General features: G+C 33.4%; 1 protein-coding gene across 2 annotated transcripts in view; it reads right to left on the bottom strand.

Annotated features, from left to right (window-relative positions):
• SEMA3C (semaphorin 3C) overlaps positions 1–20,309 on the bottom strand; it is a 159,237-nt gene that overhangs the window by 29,309 nt on the left and 109,619 nt on the right. For both annotated transcript variants that reach the window (XM_039849325.1, XM_039849326.1), the window contains exon 12: positions 17,425–17,647. In XM_039849325.1, the coding sequence (XP_039705259.1) occupies positions 17,425–17,647 (223 nt within the window). The remainder of the gene's footprint in view (positions 1–17,424; positions 17,648–20,309) is intronic.

Genomic DNA, 20,309 nt, shown 5'->3' with positions numbered 1-20,309 from the left:
TCCTCGTAGATACCTAGAGCTTTCTTTATAAGACACACTCACAAATTCTTCAGTCCCCTATGTAGGAAATACTTGGGCTGTACCATCCACTAATAAGTAAATAATTAAAAAGACATGGTTTGTCTTCCATCCATTTTCACTCAACAAAAAATTATGGAGCACCTTCAGTGTGACAAGCACTATGTCCAGTTCCGATTCAGAGACAAAGACTCATAGCACTAGAGAGTTCACAGTTTAGAACTTATGGTTTTTTGCGTAGCAGGTAATCCTTTAAAATGTTAGCCATTAAAAATGTGCATTTTAGAATGTCCATAAAACTAAATTACTTATGTCTATATAAAGTCATCTCTGTATCTTTTAGTTTGAAGATGATAATGTAATTATCAAATGTCTTCCTTCTGTGTGTAGTAAGAATGGCATTCCTTGAATGTACTCACAATATAAATCATTTTTATTGTTCTGGAGAATTGGGATATTATTTTTACTTCCTTGGGAAAAGCATCGTGTCTACAATAGAGTTACAGTGAAGCAGATTATCTTCTTTTTTCCTGAAGCCTCAGTTTGTTTGCATGTACAATGTAAATAATAATTATACCTTTTAGGATGGACATCTATTAGTAAAGCCTACTCAGAAACACTTCCCCTTCTTTTGATAATAACACCCTGAGTCTACTTTTGGAAACACCACCTCTTTCATTTTGAATCTACATAGTTAAGGAATGGTGTAACTTTTCCAGCCACAAGAAGACACACATAACAGGCTGTTTCAAAAGGGCATTCTTTGCCTCCATGATTCATGTAGGAATGATCATAGAGACAAGTTATGGCCCAGCCCTCTCTGAGAATTAGGTTGTGGAAACCTCTTTTTTTCTGAGGTGACGGCTGTTAAAGACTTGTATATCTAGAGGTGTTGGGGCCATCCTTGCTGCCACATGCTGAGGATTTACATTGTGAGTACATTCAAGCAATGCCATTCTTACATACTCCCCAGAAGGAAGATATTTGATAACTATATTATCATCTTTAAACTAAAGGATACAGAGATGGCTTTATGTAGATACAAGTAATGGGGAGTTTTATAGACATTCTAAAGTACATATCTTTTAGTGACTAACATTTTAATGAAAACTCATAAATTCCTGACATCATTTTAGCACAAATTCAGCTATATTTGAGACTGCCTCCTGCATTTCCCAGTTGAACACACATAAAAAATAATTTTTTAAAACTAATTTGAGTAAGGTACATGGTCGCTTTCAATTGAAAGAGTTCTGACTAATAAAAACGTTATGAATAATGCATGGAAATTGCTTAGCATTATGTTTGGTACATAGTATATCCTGAATAAATGCAAATTATTTTTTATTTGTACTTCAACCACTTACTAAATTATGACATTATTAGAGTCACCACTATTTTACGAACCTCAATTTCTTATCTATGAGATATAGGTAATAGGCATACTGTGAATATATTAAACATTGTTACATAAATCAAGCAAGATGAATCTTATAAGTGTTTTGCATACTGTAAACTTATACAGAAAGATAACATAGTAGACTCACCAACTCACATTAGTGATTTTAATTATCTTTAGTTTCATCAATTTTTAAAGAAAATTCCCCAGAAAAGCTTCTTTTCTGCTTTATATATTTCATGCCATCTAAGATTTTTTTCTTTTTAATATAAGAAGCATAGCAATATTATGCTTAAACCTGTCTCCATACAAGAGAACAGCTTGTATTTATAGCACAGCAAGTGTTGGCTATCTCAAACAAGTGATCAAATATAGGTCATTCCTGGTGAGTCATTTGAATAGTCAATTATATATCTATTCTGCTGAGTCTCAATTAAACTATAGTCCTTAAAGCGTTTCCCTAGACATTGCTGTGTCAAACTACTTACTTGCCACTGGGCTTCTGGTTGCCTAGGGATTTGGAGTGAACATTGCCTCCTTAGTCAGATCTAGTCATTCTCTTTCTCCTAGTTGCTAAGCTATAAAAAATATTCTAGTAAGGGCCACCTTCATGGGTGTAAGATCTGTTTAATCACACAAGTTTCTATGGTCAGAAGGGCCCATGCTTGGTTTAATGTTCTGCTGTCACCTCCTTGAAATTCTTAATTATCTTAAACAAGGGGTCCTGAATTTTCGTTTTACACTGGGCTCCACAAATTATGCAGTCAATTTGATTCTAGATGTTGGAAATTATAACAACTTGTACCAGCTAAGGAGTGACCTTATTTAATTTAGTAAAGACATACAAATCTCAGTCATATATTCAAGTCTTTCCTCCTTTACCTGTATCTTCACCATAGTGTCCCTAGATGTCAGCCTAAGCATCCCTATGCATGACTTAAGAGGAAAATTATTGCAAGAAAATCAGCTCATGTTTATTAATTAAAATTAGTATTATAAAAGATAAAATCACTATATTTGTTTGACATTTCTTCCTTATTATAATTTCCTGAACCAGTTTGTTTATTAAAATAATATATTTTAAAGCCAAAAAAAAAAAAAAGACCTGAAAAGGCTCTATTTGGAAAATTAAAGTTTTATAGATAAATGAGGGAAGAATGACTAGACCTCTAACACTGCTAGTTTCTATAATTAGATTTTACCAGTTGGCTCCTCCATTTCATATTAGTTAAAATATATATTCATAATAGATTTCTTTTTCTTATCAGGTTATCAAATTGCTGCTATATTCTTTTAACAGTATTTTTAAATTTGAGAATAAAACAGAATAAAATCATGAGTTTATAAAATCTTTATTAGTAGTGTAGTGAATATACTTCTAAGAGGTGCTAATTCTATTCATGAATGCTATCTTAAGAAACATAATTTATTTATAAACTAGGTCATTTAGCACAATATCTCACACTTAGCAGAAATTTTCACACTCAGTAGGTAATTTAACTGCTGTGATGTGGATACTTTTGGCTTCAGCCCTTGGAGCAGTTAGAGCTCCAGTTAATCACCAATGGCATCTCAAGTGTCTATCTGAGGGGAGGCCCTTAGAAAGGCAGTACCAACACATCTCATCTATTCAGCATCTCCTACATTGTGCTGGTGCTAAAAAGTTTGTAGGGTCAAATACATTTGTGTAGTACTGGGATAACAAGTTAAACAGGTTTCTTTGCTGCACAATCTTTCAGAATGATTGAAATACCTTTCTGCATTGTGAGGAATTATAGTATTCAGTGACTTGCTAATACCACCAATTTCATTTAACTTCTGTCACTACCATCCATGTTCTTTTAGAGACCATGTTCTATTATACAAATAGTTTCTCCAAGTATGGTGTTCAGAATACCTCACTCAAAATTACCTAGGGAGTTTATTAAAAGTTTAGATATTGGTTCCCATGTCAGATCACAAACATGATTTTTTAATGTGCTAATTTTAAATAAGTTTTACAGTAGACATATGTATCTGTTCAAACATTTGAGAATCTCAGAAGATGAACAATATAATTCTCTCTAATCTATTTCATCTTTTGGCAATTGTATTTGTCAAAAAAAGAAACTACTAAATTAATTTTTAATTTATATATTTAATTTTTATTTTATTTTTGCCTAAGTTAAGCTAAAATAACACATATTCTACTAATATATAAAGTTAATGACTAATTTGTAATGTACTAAAATATACTAGAATGACCACCAAGCAAAATTATAATAAAAAATTTTAGATATTTTAAAAATCAAGGTGTATACATGATTTATGAAATTACAAAAACACCCACTTAATCTGCAAATATTAAAATAATGGTAAAATCTAGAGTTCACATTGATATAAGAAAATAAGTATTTTAAAACATTTTTCATAGAAATGCAATCAGAAAAATCTTTCCAGAAGGCAATATAGCAGCTGTGTATGATGGGGTAACTGATATCAGAATAGCCTTCCTACAGCAAACAATTATAAAACTAGACAAACTATATGAGGTAATTCTTTCTAGGTAATGAATAACAGGTAGTGCAAGACTAAAAGAAGGGAAACTCACAAGGTAATCATGATCATTCAACTATCTGCCCAGGAATAATTTTTCAACAGAGGTGCAGAGAGCTAGTGTGCAAGTAGTGCATGGTGATCCCACTGAGATGAAGAAGAAGACATGAGAATTTAGGAGAGCAGAAACAAATGAATTCTGTGGCACATGGTATAAGAGAGAGGGCACTGCCTAGAAAGTGGGTTCCAAAATCCACATGGAAATCCCCTGTGAGTCTGTAGCTGGTTCTTGGCCCATATATTTGCAGGATGAGACCACTCAAGGCTTAAGAGATGGCAGCTGCTATAAGGAAAATGGAATAGATAAATTATAGAGTAAGCAGTTCCTAAGGAAGAGCAGTCCTGGGTGAAGTTGGAGTTCTGGCCCTACTACACAGATCTCATCAACACCTTGTTAAAACTTCTGGCATCCTGCTGACACAAGAAAAGCTGAGCCTAGAAGAGTAAGTGCCACATTCTAGAGTAAGATTTACATTAGGCCTGCCCTAACAAAACCTGAAATCAAGATCTGATAAGACATACAAGGGAGAAAGTTTGGAGTGTGAGTCCTGCTAAATTAGAGTGACTTACCTCGAGCACAAAAATTTTAATGGAGAGTAAAATGAGTTTAAACAAAATCAAGGTGATCAACTAATAATTGACTTCCTACAATAACAAGAGTTAACCCTTTTTAGGGAAGATAATAAAACCTGAATTAAGATGTTATCTACAATGACCACTATTCAACAACAACAAAATTGATTATATATACAGGGGAACGGTGGGGCAAGCACAGGGCAAGTGGGACATGTGTTGTCAATGGTCAAGAATAAAAAGAAGTCAATATTACCAAGACATTAGACTTAGCAAATAACAACTTTAAAACAGGTGTTATAGCTATTATATGTTCAAAAAAATTAAAAGGAAACTGAAATAAAAGGAAGATGTGGTTATAATGAATTAACAGACATAAAAACTCAGCAAAGAAATAAAACCTGTAAAAAGTCAAATAGATATTTTAGAATTAAAGTACAATAACTGAAATAAAATATCAACTCCATAGACTTAATAGTAGATAGATATCGAAAGGAAAAAGAGTCAGTGAACTTGAATACAAAGCAATAGAAGTTATCCATTTCAAGAACACAGAGAAAAAATGTTTGAAGGAAGTGAAAAGGTTCCTTTGGGCACACACGACATTATCAAATGGTCAATATATGTAATTAGAACTGTGAAAAGAGAATAGGGAGAGATTGGAGAAGAAAAAATATATGAAGAAATAACTGAAAACTTCCCAATTTGATGAAAAATATTATGTTGAAGATCTAGGATTTCAGTGACATCGAAGCTGAGTATCTATAAAAAATTGCACCTAGGTATATTATATTTAAACTTCTGAAAAAAAAAAATGTAGGAAAACACTCTGAAAGCAGCCAGAGGAAAAAGACACTATGTCATGAGAAGAAATGTAATTATTGATGACTTTTTATTAGAAACATGGAGGCCAGAAGAGAATGGAATGACCTTTTTTAAAATGCTTAAAGAAAAAGAGTTAACCCAGAATTCTATTATCCAGGGAAATATTTTAAAAATCAATCAGTTTTAGATAAATAAAAGTTGGGGAAGTTTGTTGCCTGCAGACTTCCCACATTTTAAGAAATGCTAAAAGATGTCTTTTAGTCTGAAAGGAAACAATACAAAATGGAAACAGTTTTATAGTAAGAATAGGAGAACCAGATATGACCCTCTCCCCATCTGGACTGATTGGTTTGCCGATATGTTTTGGAACTGCTGCAGCTATTTGCAAACATGAGAAAAGTTGACATAAGGACAAAGCTGATCCCTGCTCTCTCCTAAGGAGGACAGAGCCATGAACTCCAAAGAAAGACGCTAAAACTACCCTACTATTGTGATTCTAAGTTATGTGAAACAAAAAACATTTAAGAAAAAGTAAACAATGACATTTCAAAATATTCACACCCCCCCAAAAAAAGCCAAGCAGAGCCAATTGTCATATCATACAGAGTGAAAAAATAATAAATATTTAAGTATAATCCCTCCATATGAGTAGATGATTACACTTTATTTTTAATGCCTGCTTATTTTCTTTTATCTACAAATCTAAATTTCAATTTTTTTTTTCCGCTTTAATTCCTTAGGTGGTCAAACCTGTCCTGACTTGAACTAATTTGGCCACAAAACCTGACTTGTACTTACTTGAAGCTATTTATGGTCTTTATTTAATATACTTGGTTTGAAGATTTCTATGTTCACTGCAGAAATAATACTATGTATTTCATGAGGTGTGGTCTAAGGTTCTGCGAGCCATTTTACTCAATATATATGCAGATGTTCTTTTCCTTTTTAAAACTTCTAAATTCCAAAACACATTTGATTTCAAATAAGAGAATATAAACTAGGATTGCTTTTCTTTACATTTTCTTTCCCATCTATATTCTAAATAAGAAAGCATAGTTAATGCAAACAATAAAAAAATAATAATTTAAGAGACATAATGAAGCAAGAATATAGATAGAAATTATGTTCTGGTTAAAATTAACATGATAAAGTAGAAAGTAAATACTCAAAAGCAGTTCTACTAAAGACTAATCCAGGACACTGCTGTTGAGTCTGTGTAACAGCAGTTAACATTAGAAGGGATACAACAAATTCATACTGTTTCCTCATATGCTGAATACTGCGTAAGTGTGTAACTGTGTTCTATGAAGGTCCTCCTTTGGCAGTTTGCTCTCAGTTGCAGATAATTATTGTCCATTAACAACCCAGTTAATGGCAATTTCTACACCACTACTGAAAAAATACACCGTTTTTCAAACATGCAATAGTGTCCTCTATTTTCATTTTATCCATTCCGGTTTTACATTTGCAAATGGTGTAAACTTGAACAAACCTGCCTCTTGTAATCCACTTTATTTCTCTATAAAATGTATTTGCCATACATACCTGACAAGGCTGTTCAAGATCAAAGGAGAGAGCCCATGTGAACCGTCCTTGTAAATTTCACACAAAGAATAACTAATTTTACTCTCCACAGCCTGAAATTCTCCTTCCATATTCCTACTCTTTGCCTGTGATGTAAATTATTTACTATTCTTATATACCAGTACTTTGCTTTTATCTACAATTTCCAAACACAAGAAATGCCTCCCACATATCACCAGGAGATTCATTTATGATCTGTCATTAAAGTTTTTTTCTCTCTGTTTTTCCTATTATATGGTACTTCAATTTCAGTAATAGTATAAAATAATTATGCATATATTATTCATTGCTTGTTTCCTCCCACAAGAATATATAAACTTCATGAAAGGAGAGACATTTCTGTGTTTTGTTTACTGCTTCTGTCTAGTGAATAGAACAGTTTTAAGATTCTTAATATAAATTCAAAAATATTTATGAATGCATTTTTACTTATATATTTATATTCAAAGATATGCATGATTGACTGCAATAAATATATATCTACTATATAGGTACATGTGTATATGTACCTGCTAAATGCCTACTAATTTCTAGGCAGTGCACTCAGGGTTTTTCATCTCTTCTAATATTTAAAATAAGTCCATAAAATAGGTCTAATTAAGGGAAGTAGGCTTAGAGATGTTATATAATTTGCTCAATGTCATAAAACTGATAAGTTATAGAGGCAAAATTTAAACCTAGGTCCTTTGAATGTCAAAGAATGTTCCTTAATTCTTATCTTAACATTCATCCAAGAATAACTCATTATAACTATTCTAATAAGTTATTTTGTATTTAACAAGGTTTTGGAAAAGCACTACCGAAATTACAATTGGTCATTATGAGAATAATCTCTGGAAATTTTAACTTGCCATATTACACTGCCACATGTATATTTAGAATTTTGTAGGTAAGCACACGCATGCTTGTGTCCATTACTGCTGCGAAAAGTTTTGGAATTAATATATTTAGATAGGTGAGCTGAAAAGTAGACATCTAAGGCAAAGTTGAAAGTGAAATCTTAAGGTCAATGATTTTCCTAAACTGGCAATTATAAAAAGAGTGACTAAATTATAAGTTTTGATTTAGTCAAGGCTTACTGAAAAAATCAGAAAACAGCAAAATGTGCCGTTTAAAAATTTTGACCTAATTATTTATTTAACTCAGATGTCTGTCCTCATGAAAAAATATCTGCTATATATAATGAATCAAAATGTGTTTAGTAAGTTTACAATATAATATGTTTGTTTATTCTCATTCTAGAAGCTAATTTTATCTGTGAGGGTTAAGGAAAAACATCACAATTTAGTATCAGATCAAGTGATAATCAGCCTACAGATTATTATAGTTATTTGATGATTATACAGCTAAAAATACTCAATAAGGGTCTCAGAAATCACTCAAATTAATGTTTTAGAATTTTATAAATTACAAAAATTTACATATCATGTATTAGTATCCATTATTGCATTACATCATGAATCTTGATTTCAAACAAATGGATTTACTTTAAATAATGCAGGAGTGTGTTCTATTGCAGGTTTTACTGATCCTACACAGGATGCAACAACTAAATTTCCAACAATTTAAAATTGAGGTAAATTCTTTGTATTTAATTCTTTATTGTTTGGGGAAGAATTATTCACCTAAAATAATGAATTTCGTGGTCACAAATTAACCTATTTTCCCGCACCATTTTTATCATAAGACAGGCTGTTCTTCATTAGTTTTCAAAGTTTAAATCACATAGAGAAACTGTCCTGGAACATCTGCCTATGTTTCTGGGGGAATAGGTAAAGAGAAGAGCTTTCTCCTCTTCATTGGATCGTCTCCTAATCCATCATTGACTTACCTATGTTAACCCTGTCCTACTTCCTCTTGTTCACATCTAATTCTTTCTAGTGGAATGGTTATTCTCCTCTAAAACTTTATTGGTCAGTAAGAATATAGGATAATGAGGAAAGCAGCATATTACAAGGGTACTCAGATATAACTGTACCACATCTGATGATCTTATCACTACTTTTTCCCGCCAGGTACTCTCTTTAATAGAGGCCACAATGCTATAACTTCCTCTTATTTTCCTGTTACATTCATGATCACTCCTTCTCCAACTTCTTGAAAATACTTTATATTTTCCCACCCCCTAAATGAGCTCTCCATAGTTAATTTCTTATCTGCATAGTCTCCTAGAGTAACCTCAGGAATTGTCATGTTTCAGCTAACACCTACATAGACAATGATTCCCATATCTACATCTCTAGCACAGTCCTCTCTACTACAATGTTATCTACAATAACACCCTCTTTGAATTATCTGTCTGGATGCTCCACCAAATCTTTAACTCAATGTGAGACAGACCTGGGCTTGAATTTAATTACTGTTTCTAATAGCTTCACAGCCCTAAGCAAGCCATTTAACTGCTCAAAGCCTCAGTTTACACAACTGCAAAATGAGGATAAAAATTCTATTTCATTGGGATGCTGTGAGGCTTTAATGAAATAAAGTATTATAGGTGATAGATTCAGTCTCTGATGCATGACAGGTCACAGGAAAGGATAAACATGCCACTCAAAAAGAAATTCATTACTCCCATATATCTGCTTGCTGATTACATATTCCCTTGATTAGTGAATAGTACTTCTTTATAGCTATTTGTCAAGATACATATCTATAAAACACTCTAGACACATTCACCCTCTCTCCTTTCCCAAATCAATTTGTTATCATAACTGCTGTGAAAAGTTCTGGAACTAATACATTTAGATAGGTAGACTAGAAATCTACTATGGCCTCACTGGGCTAAAATCAAGATGTCGCAAAGAGTGTGTTTGCTTCTGGACAATCTGCTTCCTAGCATTTTCCAGCTTCTAGAGACCATTTGATTTCTTTGGCATGTGGCCTCTTTCCTCCATCTCCAAGGCCAGCAGAGTTGCATCTCTCCAACACTTCTTCCTTTATTACACCTCCCTCTTATGGTAGCCAGGAAAGGCTTTATGCTTTTAAGAAATCATACAAGTAGACTGGGAATACCCGGACAATTCATAAAATCTCCTCATCTCAAGGTCTATAACATTAATTATACCTGCAAAATCTTTTTTGTCATGTAAGGTAACACGTCTGCAGGTTCTGGGGATTAGGACATATAGATCTTTGAAGGCTATTATTCTGCTAACCACATTAGTGGAAGAGAAAAATAAGCGTACAATTAAGTAAAGTAAAAATATATGATTGTAATATCACAGGCTCATCTCAGAAAATCCAGTTTCCAATCTTTTTGTTCCAACTTACACTATACTTTATATTCAAAAAGAAAACATTTCTTTTCATTTTCTACAATCTGTACTCTTTCCAGTTCAATAGAGATTTTTTTAAAAAAACAATGGCTTTCCACAAGAACACCCCCACAAGTGATAGCTAGCTATAGACCTCCTTTGGGTAGCCTCATAGAGAAGGCCTGGCCTGGCTGAGTAGTAGGCTGTGAATTCTTCTCCTAGGGACAAAGGCTGCCTTGGGGAAACTTGGCAGCACATCAAGAACAAGAACATAGCGTAGTTATTTCTTCTTAACACCCAGGCAAAAGACTTTGTAAACTGCCTTTAGGCTAGAAAATGTTCGTACATTCACAGAAGAGTAAAGGGTAAAATGAAGGCAGCATACAAGGATGAGGTTTGACTCTAGTTGTTTTCAAGTCATGTAGGAAAATATCAGTAATTAAATAGTAAAGAAGTCAGTATTACAGAGCAAACCATTGCATCTCTCCTGCTGAGAGGTGCTTCCTCATTGCATGGTATCTTAAAATCTTCCATATATACCAACTGAATATGCAGAATCTATTTTAATTATGTAAATAGAAGTATGTCAAAGAGGTTTGTATGTGTTTGGTGAGTGTGTAAGACATTTTGAACACAGATATGCCCCATTTTAAAACAAATTTTGAAATGAGCTAAGATTTAGTAATGCATAAAAAATTAAGGTGAAGTCCTACCCCAATTTTTGCATCTTCTCCTCTACCTCAAAATATTACCTCCTTCATTCCTAAATATATGGTGAATCACATAAAAAGGTATCATATTCACAGGTTAAATTCTAACATAGTTAAGTTAATTCACACACAAATCCAGTGTGTTCCAAGTCTTCTGTCACTTGTAAAACACATTTTGTTCACATATAAGATTTGGTGACAACTTGTGGATGGGTGAAATTGAGTGATATCGCTCAAACAAAGCAATGCTACTGCTAATGTTGAATGTTAACATCTCAGCAATATCATCTTGACATATGTGGATAAAACATTTAATTCATAGTAAAATGAGAAAATATAAATGAAATTAACTTTATAAAAGTAAAATAATATGAAGTGATAATGGTAAATAAGATAGTAATGTGAAAAAGATAAATGCTCAAGATGTTCAATCAGACAGCAAGAGTTTATATTCTGGTTGTATCATATACTAAATATCTATGTGATCTTAACTTATCTGAGCTTCTGTCCAAATGTGGTGAAGTGTGAGTGCACTTTGTTCACTCATTTATTCAAATAATATCTATTGAATGACAACTTTGAGTTGTCATTCAATAGATATTATTTGAATAAATAAATTAGAACATGCACTGTTCTAGGTACTGAAGATATAGCCATGAATATATCTGACAAATATCCTTGCCCTCTCTATGGAGCCTACATTTTCGCAATTCCTCATACGGTAGTTATAAGGGTTGGATGAGATTAGGTAACGTCTGGCAAAAGGTAAGCACTGTAAATAAATGTATTTAGCATCATTATAATAGTAATAAAGTGTTTCAGAAAGCTGAAAAAGTATACTTATTTGCATAATATGTAGAATTCTAAATAAACAAATGAGTAATTCAGGCAAACTAGCAACGATAAAATTTATGTAATCATTACATTTCTCTAAAAGAATATATTTCTGAAGAGTAGCTTAAAGAAAAACAATTCTGCTTTTTGAAATAAAAGTTTTCAACAATTAGCCATGTATTTACTTTTAATATATTATCTTTTTAAAGTATCTTTTTCAGTTGTCTCTGAATTAGCAATCACTGAATGAGTTATCTTCCATTTTTTGTTTTTCCCTTCACATAGCCTTTTTTGCTACTTTTCTACACGATCAAGCAGTCATCACACCATGATTTATGATCTTTCTCCTGTCAATTCAACCATCATTCTACTCTGTTCCGTTAGCATGTCCTGCTGTGAAAATCCCTGTAGAATCCTTGGTAAACTCTCAGATGTTTTCAGGTTCTGCTTGGAAAGCAGTGAACCACAATGTTATTAAAAGCCAGTGACTTTTAAAAGGATTTATTTCTTATCCCTAAGAGAAGGGGAAGTCTAGACATTACCTTTACAGTGACATTCATGCACAGCTTTCAACTGACAGTAGTATTTTCTGAACTCAAATGCACTGCTCCAGCTATCAAATTTTACATGGAATATTTTAGGGAGTTCTTTAAAAATCAAAATGCCTAGCTCTGCAGTTCAATAAGTTTGCCATTCCAAGAGACATTACTGTCAGAACCTATTAGTTACAATGAAGGTAGTTATCCTGTAATGCTGCAAGCCAAACACATTAAGTCTTTAGTCACATTTGTGGCACATTCTTCAAAACTCCACATTTTCAAAGGACTTACTGGAGCCAACATTCCTAGTACTTGCCCAGTTAAACAGAAGCAATAAGAAGCATGAAACACTACATACTATATAAGAATTTTGGCTGAACACCACATATATCGACCTTACATTAAAAAAAAAAATCATAATGGCATTAAATCATCCTAAACCTCTAACATTCATTCATAAGAATACTCTCATTTTTTCATCAAAAACCACATGTCATTTTGATTCATGTATAGTGATAAAAAATATAAATTTGACGGAATGTGTCTGAACCTGACCCAGGCACTTAAATATTTTCATAACTCCAGAAGCAAAAGAAAACCAGGCAGAAATCTCTTCTCTATGCAATACAGCCAGCTTTGAAAAAATGACCTAGATGTAAACAGTTAGTGGCAAAGTTAAAATAGAAATGTTAATCCTATGAGGGACCTTGCTTGCTGTTTTCAGTCCTTCCTAAAGATTAAAAAAAAAAAAAAGAGTAAGGAACATAAAAACAGCCACAGCCCTAATACTGAGAACTACACAAACAAGCAAGCGAGAAAACAAAACAAAACAAAACAAAACAAAAAACAAAAAAAAACAAACAATAACAAAAACACACACACACGAAACTTCACAAATACTAAAGGATAAAATAAAACATCGATTTTAAAATACATTTTTTTCCAGCTGTGAACTTTTTTTTAGAGGGGACAGTAGGAGGAATGAGTAGAAAAATAAGTAAACAGATTCTAGTTTAAGTTTTAATAGAATGACAAGATTATTAGAAAATAGCTTCTTTAAGAAGTCAATTTCCTAAAATTGCAGGTAAAATTAAATGATAGAACAGGGGTCAGCAAACTTTTTCTGTAAAAGGTGAAATAATACATGCTTTAGGCTTCATGGGCTAAGCTGCCTCGGTGGCAACTGCTCAGCTATAGAACAAAAGCAGCCAGAGACAAAACTCAGATGAATGGACGTGGCTATTCTAATAAATAGTTATTTACAAACACTGAGCTCTGAAAATCTTATAATTTTCACTGCTTATAAAATATTTTTCTTATTTTTTTCAATCATTTAAAAATACAAAACAAAATCCCTAGCTTATGGACAATATACAGTGGCTGGCCTTGGTCCAAGTTATATTTTGCAGACCTCTAGACTAGACACTGATGATACAAACTGTAAAAAATAAGTGATGAGAGGACACATCTCATCCTTCCTTCCTTCCTTCCTTCCTTCCTTCCTTCCTTCCTCCTTCCCTTCTCCTTTCCTTCTCCCTCCTCCTCCCTCCCTCTCTCCTTCCCACCTTTCATTTCTATTATTCTATATCTAATCTAATCTAATCTAATCTAATCATCATCTATCACTCTATCTTGGCATCTGACAGCACACAAAATATAATGAGGCAGGCCCATGAGAGTAGAAGGCCAGATTATCAGCCTCTCAAACCAGTAGTAAATTGCAACAGGCTAATTTTAACTGTTACTAGGCACCGAGCCCACACCACTACCTTGGAGTATCTGGTAGCTACAAAATCATTCACAATATTCAAAGTGACTGCAGGTACACAATAACGTATTTGCATTCCTATTAACTGTTGCAGAAGATTTTTAATTTTTATTTATTTATTTTTATAGCATCTTATTTGACAATTAATGTCTTCATTGAATTCTCTGAATTTTCCACTATGGTACAGAGAAAAGGGAAGCCATGAGAGAAGCTTGCCTTATTGTGGCAATAATTGGAGCATCATTATTTATTTATAACAGCTGAAGTGTTTTTTATTACTTGGGGATTTAGCAATACTCAAGAAATGTTACATCCTTCCTAAGACATTTAGATACACAAAGCTAAGAAATCCTGGAAACAGCGACCTGTAGTTCTCCCAAGTTCCATTTCAGAAAAGTATTTTATTTACTTTTAGCAGTAAACAAGCACTGAGAATTTTCTTTTGAAGCAATCTCACCAGCAATCCAGAAACTACTTGGGCAGTAAATATTTTATACTGATATACTGGTTGTTAGAGTTCAGGTAAATTGAAATCACTGTTTTTAAATCATAGTGTGGTCTGATATGACCATGAAGAAAAGTTTCAGTGATTAAATGAATTACTATTTCTTCAGAAAGATGGTGTTGGCAGAAGCATTGTCATAACATGTACTTTCCTATTAGAATAGAGTCTTTAAGAGACTCATGTGGCTTTGTAAGTAATAATTAGGGAAGCTTCCCACTATAATTAAAAACATACGCTTAAATACTGTTTTTCAAAATGATACAAATGTTTAAATACCAACATAAAAAAATATGTGCAAAGATGCCAGAAACTTATGTGGTAAGAAAAGCCAGACTTGTATAAAGCATGCTTTTTACTGCTTGCTATCTGAATAAACACTGCTGCACAGTTTATAAAGACTTGAAAATTCCATTCATGGAATTTACATATTTCATGTAGAGTTTTATGGAAAAAAAAAAAAACAGCTCAATTGTGGCATTAGAGTCCACTTTTAAGACAGGTTTCGAAAGGGAAAGAAAACAGTCATTTTTGCTGAGTAACATGAGACATTAGGGAGAGATGTGACTCCACAATTATTACTTCACTTCATGAAAAAAACATTTTTCTTTTCAATGCAAACTCCACATTGAATGATGTGAGCTAGACTAAAAGCAACTCTTTGCAATGATTTAGGGGCCACATCTTGGGAGAATACAGATTAAATACAAATGGGTATTAGCTTTCAAAATCAATTATGAATTCATTCCATTACATGAATAGTAGCAATGGGCTGAGTTATTATTTTCAATTCATCCTGACAAATATTTATTCAACTTACCAGGTCCTGTGATAAGAGAAAGTATGTACCAAGGAGAAATAGAAACTTGAGAGGAATGTGCGATAAGAATACAAATATGGAAGACTGGATTAAGCATTGGTTAAAGTCTTAAAAGTAACAAACTGAGTTTGAAGCATGATGTCCAAAATGTTAATGGACCATACAGTTTGTGTTATCTAACAGTAAGTTGTAAACACAAAGAGTGAGCTCAGGAAATGGCAATGACCAAAGATATACATTTGGGATTTGTTTACACAGAATAGATAATGAAAACCAAATGAATGAATGAGATGGCCAAAGAACATATAAAAAGAAAAGGACCATGGACAGAATCTCAAGGAAGACTCATACTCATGGGCAAAAGGAAACCAAATTAATGAAGGAAATTGAGAAAGATTGCTAAGGAAAAGGGGACTTATGTGGCTTGTGGCTGAAGCAACAGGTGAAAAGAGATTCTACAATGTCAAATGATGCAAAGAGGAGATGGAAGCTTTTCAGTGGTTAAAAGCCATTGGATCTTCTTATTGTGGAAACACTGAAGACCTTAGCAAAATCAGCATTACAACAGAGGTAGCAACGGGTGAAGGTTAGGTCTAGTTTCCTATCCTGGCCTAAGGTTTCAAAACTAAGGATCAACTGAAGAATAAAATGAAATAAAAAAGTGAGTAAGAATATAATCGATAAAGAAAGGTTTTGGGGATGGCAGGAGGGGATAAATTTGAGAGCAGAGTGGGACATGGTTAGCCTGGGAAGGAAAGGTTATTTCTCAGGTACGGAGCAAATAAAGAGAGGACTAGTGAAAACACAGATATGTTCAAGTGTGGTAGAGGATGCCAAATAATACAGGTCAGAAGATTCTCAACCTCAGACCAATATAAGCTGAAATTATATAAGCGTGAACGATTCAGATTTGGAGTTTTAAGTATAAGAATAAACAAGGATAAAATAAGAACTTTATAAGAAAAGTACACTTTGAAAATTATATTTAGCCAAGAAAATATATCCACATTTTAAATTGATTAAAGTCTGAATGTAATTTATTCTTCAGACAGAATACATATTCTACCACTATGCATTTTATAATGAGGTTTACAAACATATTTTATATCTATTTCTTAAAGTGGTAGAGACACTACCTAATTTCATTGAGTAGTTCTAATATTATGATAAGACAAGTTAAGAGATTTTATCTCTGCCTGAAAGGTAGTAAGGAATCTTTGAAAGATTTTATTCATTATTCCCTGGCAGACAAACTAGAGTTTCTTTCTCTTGAGTAGTGGTTCTCAAACTTTAGTGTGTATCAGAATTACCTGGAGGGCCTGTTAAAACACAGGTAGCTGGGTCTCATCTCTAGAGTTCAAGCCCAAGAATTTGCATTTCTAACAAGTTGTTGGGTGATGTTGATTTTGCTAGTCTGGTCTGGGAACCACACTTTGAGAACCACTGCCACAGGCATCATGTAGGTCTATAAGTAAGAGTATTCTCACTCAACTTGTCTATTAAAGTAAACTGACAAACTAGAATTTGTAGATGTATTAAAATAGTCCCATTAATAGTTTTTTTTAAAACTACCTGTATTTGAGTTATTAAATGAATGTTCAAATATTATCTAGAACAAATCTCTCATTATCACTGGAAAATGATTCCATGTATTTATAAAAACATCACAGAATTTGTTTTAGTTGAGAGAATCACTTACCCATGCTTAAAATTTCTTACCATCTCTTCATTTAGGCCATTTTTATTACATTTCACTATAATATGTGACAGGAACTATTCTAGGTGCTTTACATATGTTACTTTTTTTCCTCATAAAAACCCTTTTATTTTATTTTATTAAATTCAATTTGCAGATGTGGAAACTGAGGCATAGAGATACAAACTACCTCAACTGATGATCAGATAGAAGTAAAGACGGGGGGTTTTTGGTTCTAATATTGTGGCCCTTACTTATTATACTTTTTTACTACACATTAAAGTATACTTTGAGCTCAAATACTTACCTGTTCCGAGAAACAGGACGTGGTATCTACCATCAGCAGCATGCACTCGATCCACAGCTATCTTTGTGTACTTATAGTCAGTGCCTATACGAACAATCAAAGGCCTTCTGTGGATTGGGTAGATGGAATTGTACATGAGAGGATGATTCCGAATAAAAGTAACAACGTCATCTGGGAACTCCTTGGTTGTTCGCATATTAGGTGTAAATGCTCCTCCTGGGCACTAAAAAAATATTTTTTAAAAAAATTAATAAAATAGTTACTTAGTTTTAGTAACGAACAAAAGTCATTTATTTTTCAAAATACTCAGAAGTTCAAGTTTTAAGGGCATTTACGCTCAGCTCATCAAAGATAAAGCAGCATAAATATATATAATGCTATACAGAACTATCTGTAGAAACTGAATATACAATGTGTATAATCTGGTCATTTGAATGGGGCTAAGTTCACTTATCCTATTTGCCTTCAGAGAGCAGCTGACACCATTTTGCATATAATGTAATTTTTCACCTTTCTCATCCATTACTTTTCCATTTTTTATTCTGTGCCAGGCATAGTCTTGTTAGAAAAAAAAAAAAAATCATATGGCTATAATATACTGCTGCTATTGGCTAAATAAATTTAGACTATCGTTATCAAATTCAATCAGAACTCTAATGTGCAAGAGTTTTATTCCATCTGATCCCTTCTTTCAAAAGAGAGATCTCTAATGCTGGAGCTTGTATTGGATGTGGTAAATCAGACTTGACAATCCTCCTACAGAAAAGACCCCAGTGACTTCCATTAATCTTATAATATAAACCCAATAGTTTAGCATGTCCTGCAAGCTCCTGTATGAATGGCCTACATCTACCCCTCCCACAGTAGTTCTTGGTCTTTCTGAGCCTCAAGTACGCTCCTGCTCCAGGATCTTGACACTTGCTCTTCCCGGTGTGAAATACTCTTCTCCAGACAATTTTATGTTTCCTCTGTTACTTTATTCATTTCTCAATTGAAAAGTTTCTTCTTTAAAGGTGTAGTCACATGCTCATTTCCACTATCCCCATCTCCATCTCCATTATCGCCTTAGCCGGCTTTTTTTTGCTTCACAGTCCTATTTATATTAGCTGCTTGTATTTTTATTGTCTGTTTCTCCTTCTGGAATGTAAGCTGTGTACTGATCTTAACTAGGTATATTTTATTCATTGTTTCACCCTCAGACTTACAACAAAGCTGACAAATAGTAGATATGTGATGAAGAGTAGTTTAATGAGTAAATCACTCTATTATATCTGCCATCCAATTTTGCTGCGGGGGCTGTATGAAACAGGGGTCTCTATTCTGGCCAAGAGAGAAAAGATGCAGAGCATCAAGTTCAAAGGTGGCAGATAGAAAACATTACTGAGATCTGGAAAAGAACTGCTGGACAGCCTCAGCAGTTCCGGAAGGGGAGCATGACAAGGGCTTCTGAGGAGAAGATTCCATTCATAGGGCACTTCAGGCCAAACTCGAGGGTAGGCTAGGAACTGCAGTAGCCTGGAGCTCAAACTCAGTAATAGGATGCAAGTGTTAAATGATATGAGTAAAGCTGTTGGGTATAATCTTTTAACACATACAAACATTATTTGTCTAATCCTATTAAACACCTGTCAATATCTCTACTTTTAGGAAAAAATATACATGGTTGAATTTTTCTTGAAACAAAAGCACTCATGTTTTAGTTTTCATGTATCCTCTTTAAAGAGGTACAAGGTAAAAGGGAAGTAATGAAGCAAGCTTCCTGACCAATACCAATGGGCACAGCATCTGTGGTAAACAGTAACATGTAATGAGGACAGTAGCAAACTGGAAAGTTATGCCTTATCCAAAGGTGGCAATGAACTGATTGTTCCTATGCAGAAATATAAGCCTAGCGTAGCAAGATTTCAACAGAAAATAGAAATGTGAAATTTTATGTAAAATCTGCCAAAATTTTAATGTTGACTCAATGGAAAAAAAAAAATTAGGGACCAAATAAAACCTGGCAACTTCTGGGTTAAATCCTTGCAACAGCTATCCCAAAACATCAGTGCCCCCTGGCAAGTATGCCAGGCAGACTCGCATTTGCAAATGAGTCTCAGCACATTCATTTAGACTGAATCATGCTGAATGCAATTTTTAGACTAACTTTGACCAGTTAACATTACTAGAACTTTTTACAGGACCAGTAAATATACTTCTGTTTTTGTAAAAAGACACAATTAAATGACTTCACAGAAAAGAGATAATGAGACAAACAATAAAACTAAGCCTTTCATTTGTTATCTCATTAACGAGACTTTCATTTAGGGCTCATATGTTTTTCTTCTACAAAAAAGCATTATATTTAAATACACATTTAAAAATCGCCCACAATGAAGGCCAAATGAGGACAAAGAACTAAACTGATGGATGTGTTTCATACTTCTGAAAGGTGGAGAATTATGGGTGTTTTCTACCCTCATTCTTCATACAAAGTGGAAAAAGGGAATACACTTCTCACCGAATGAAAACATGGAAAGATCAAATGTATGGGTAATTTAAATAATTCCAGGCCTTCATAAAACACCACTAATTACGGTTTGCTAAGCTGAGATGTCTCTTTAAATATTTGCAAGCATTCTCATTTGTAAGTTCCAGGGAGATCCAAAGTTAGTACATATTACAATTTATATAATTTCGAGTTAACAATTATTTTCACATGTGATAAACTCAATTAATGTCTTATTTATGGGTTTTACTTAACGATAATTAAAATTCAGATAAAAAATTATGTTGCAATTGCTCAAAAAAAAATAGGTATCCAAACAAATCAATGCAAACCAGTTATATTTTATATTAATTTAAATGCCCCCCCCCATTTGGAACTTTTGTTTACACTATTCACA

The sequence above is a fragment of the Pteropus medius genome, unplaced genomic scaffold, assembly GCF_902729225.1.
Source record: "Pteropus medius unplaced genomic scaffold, Ma_sr-lr_union100, whole genome shotgun sequence".
In the NCBI taxonomy this organism is placed as follows: Eukaryota; Metazoa; Chordata; class Mammalia; order Chiroptera; family Pteropodidae; genus Pteropus; species Pteropus medius.
The sequence above is the reverse complement of the archived record's forward strand: the minus strand, read 5'-3'. Positions and strand labels throughout refer to the sequence as shown.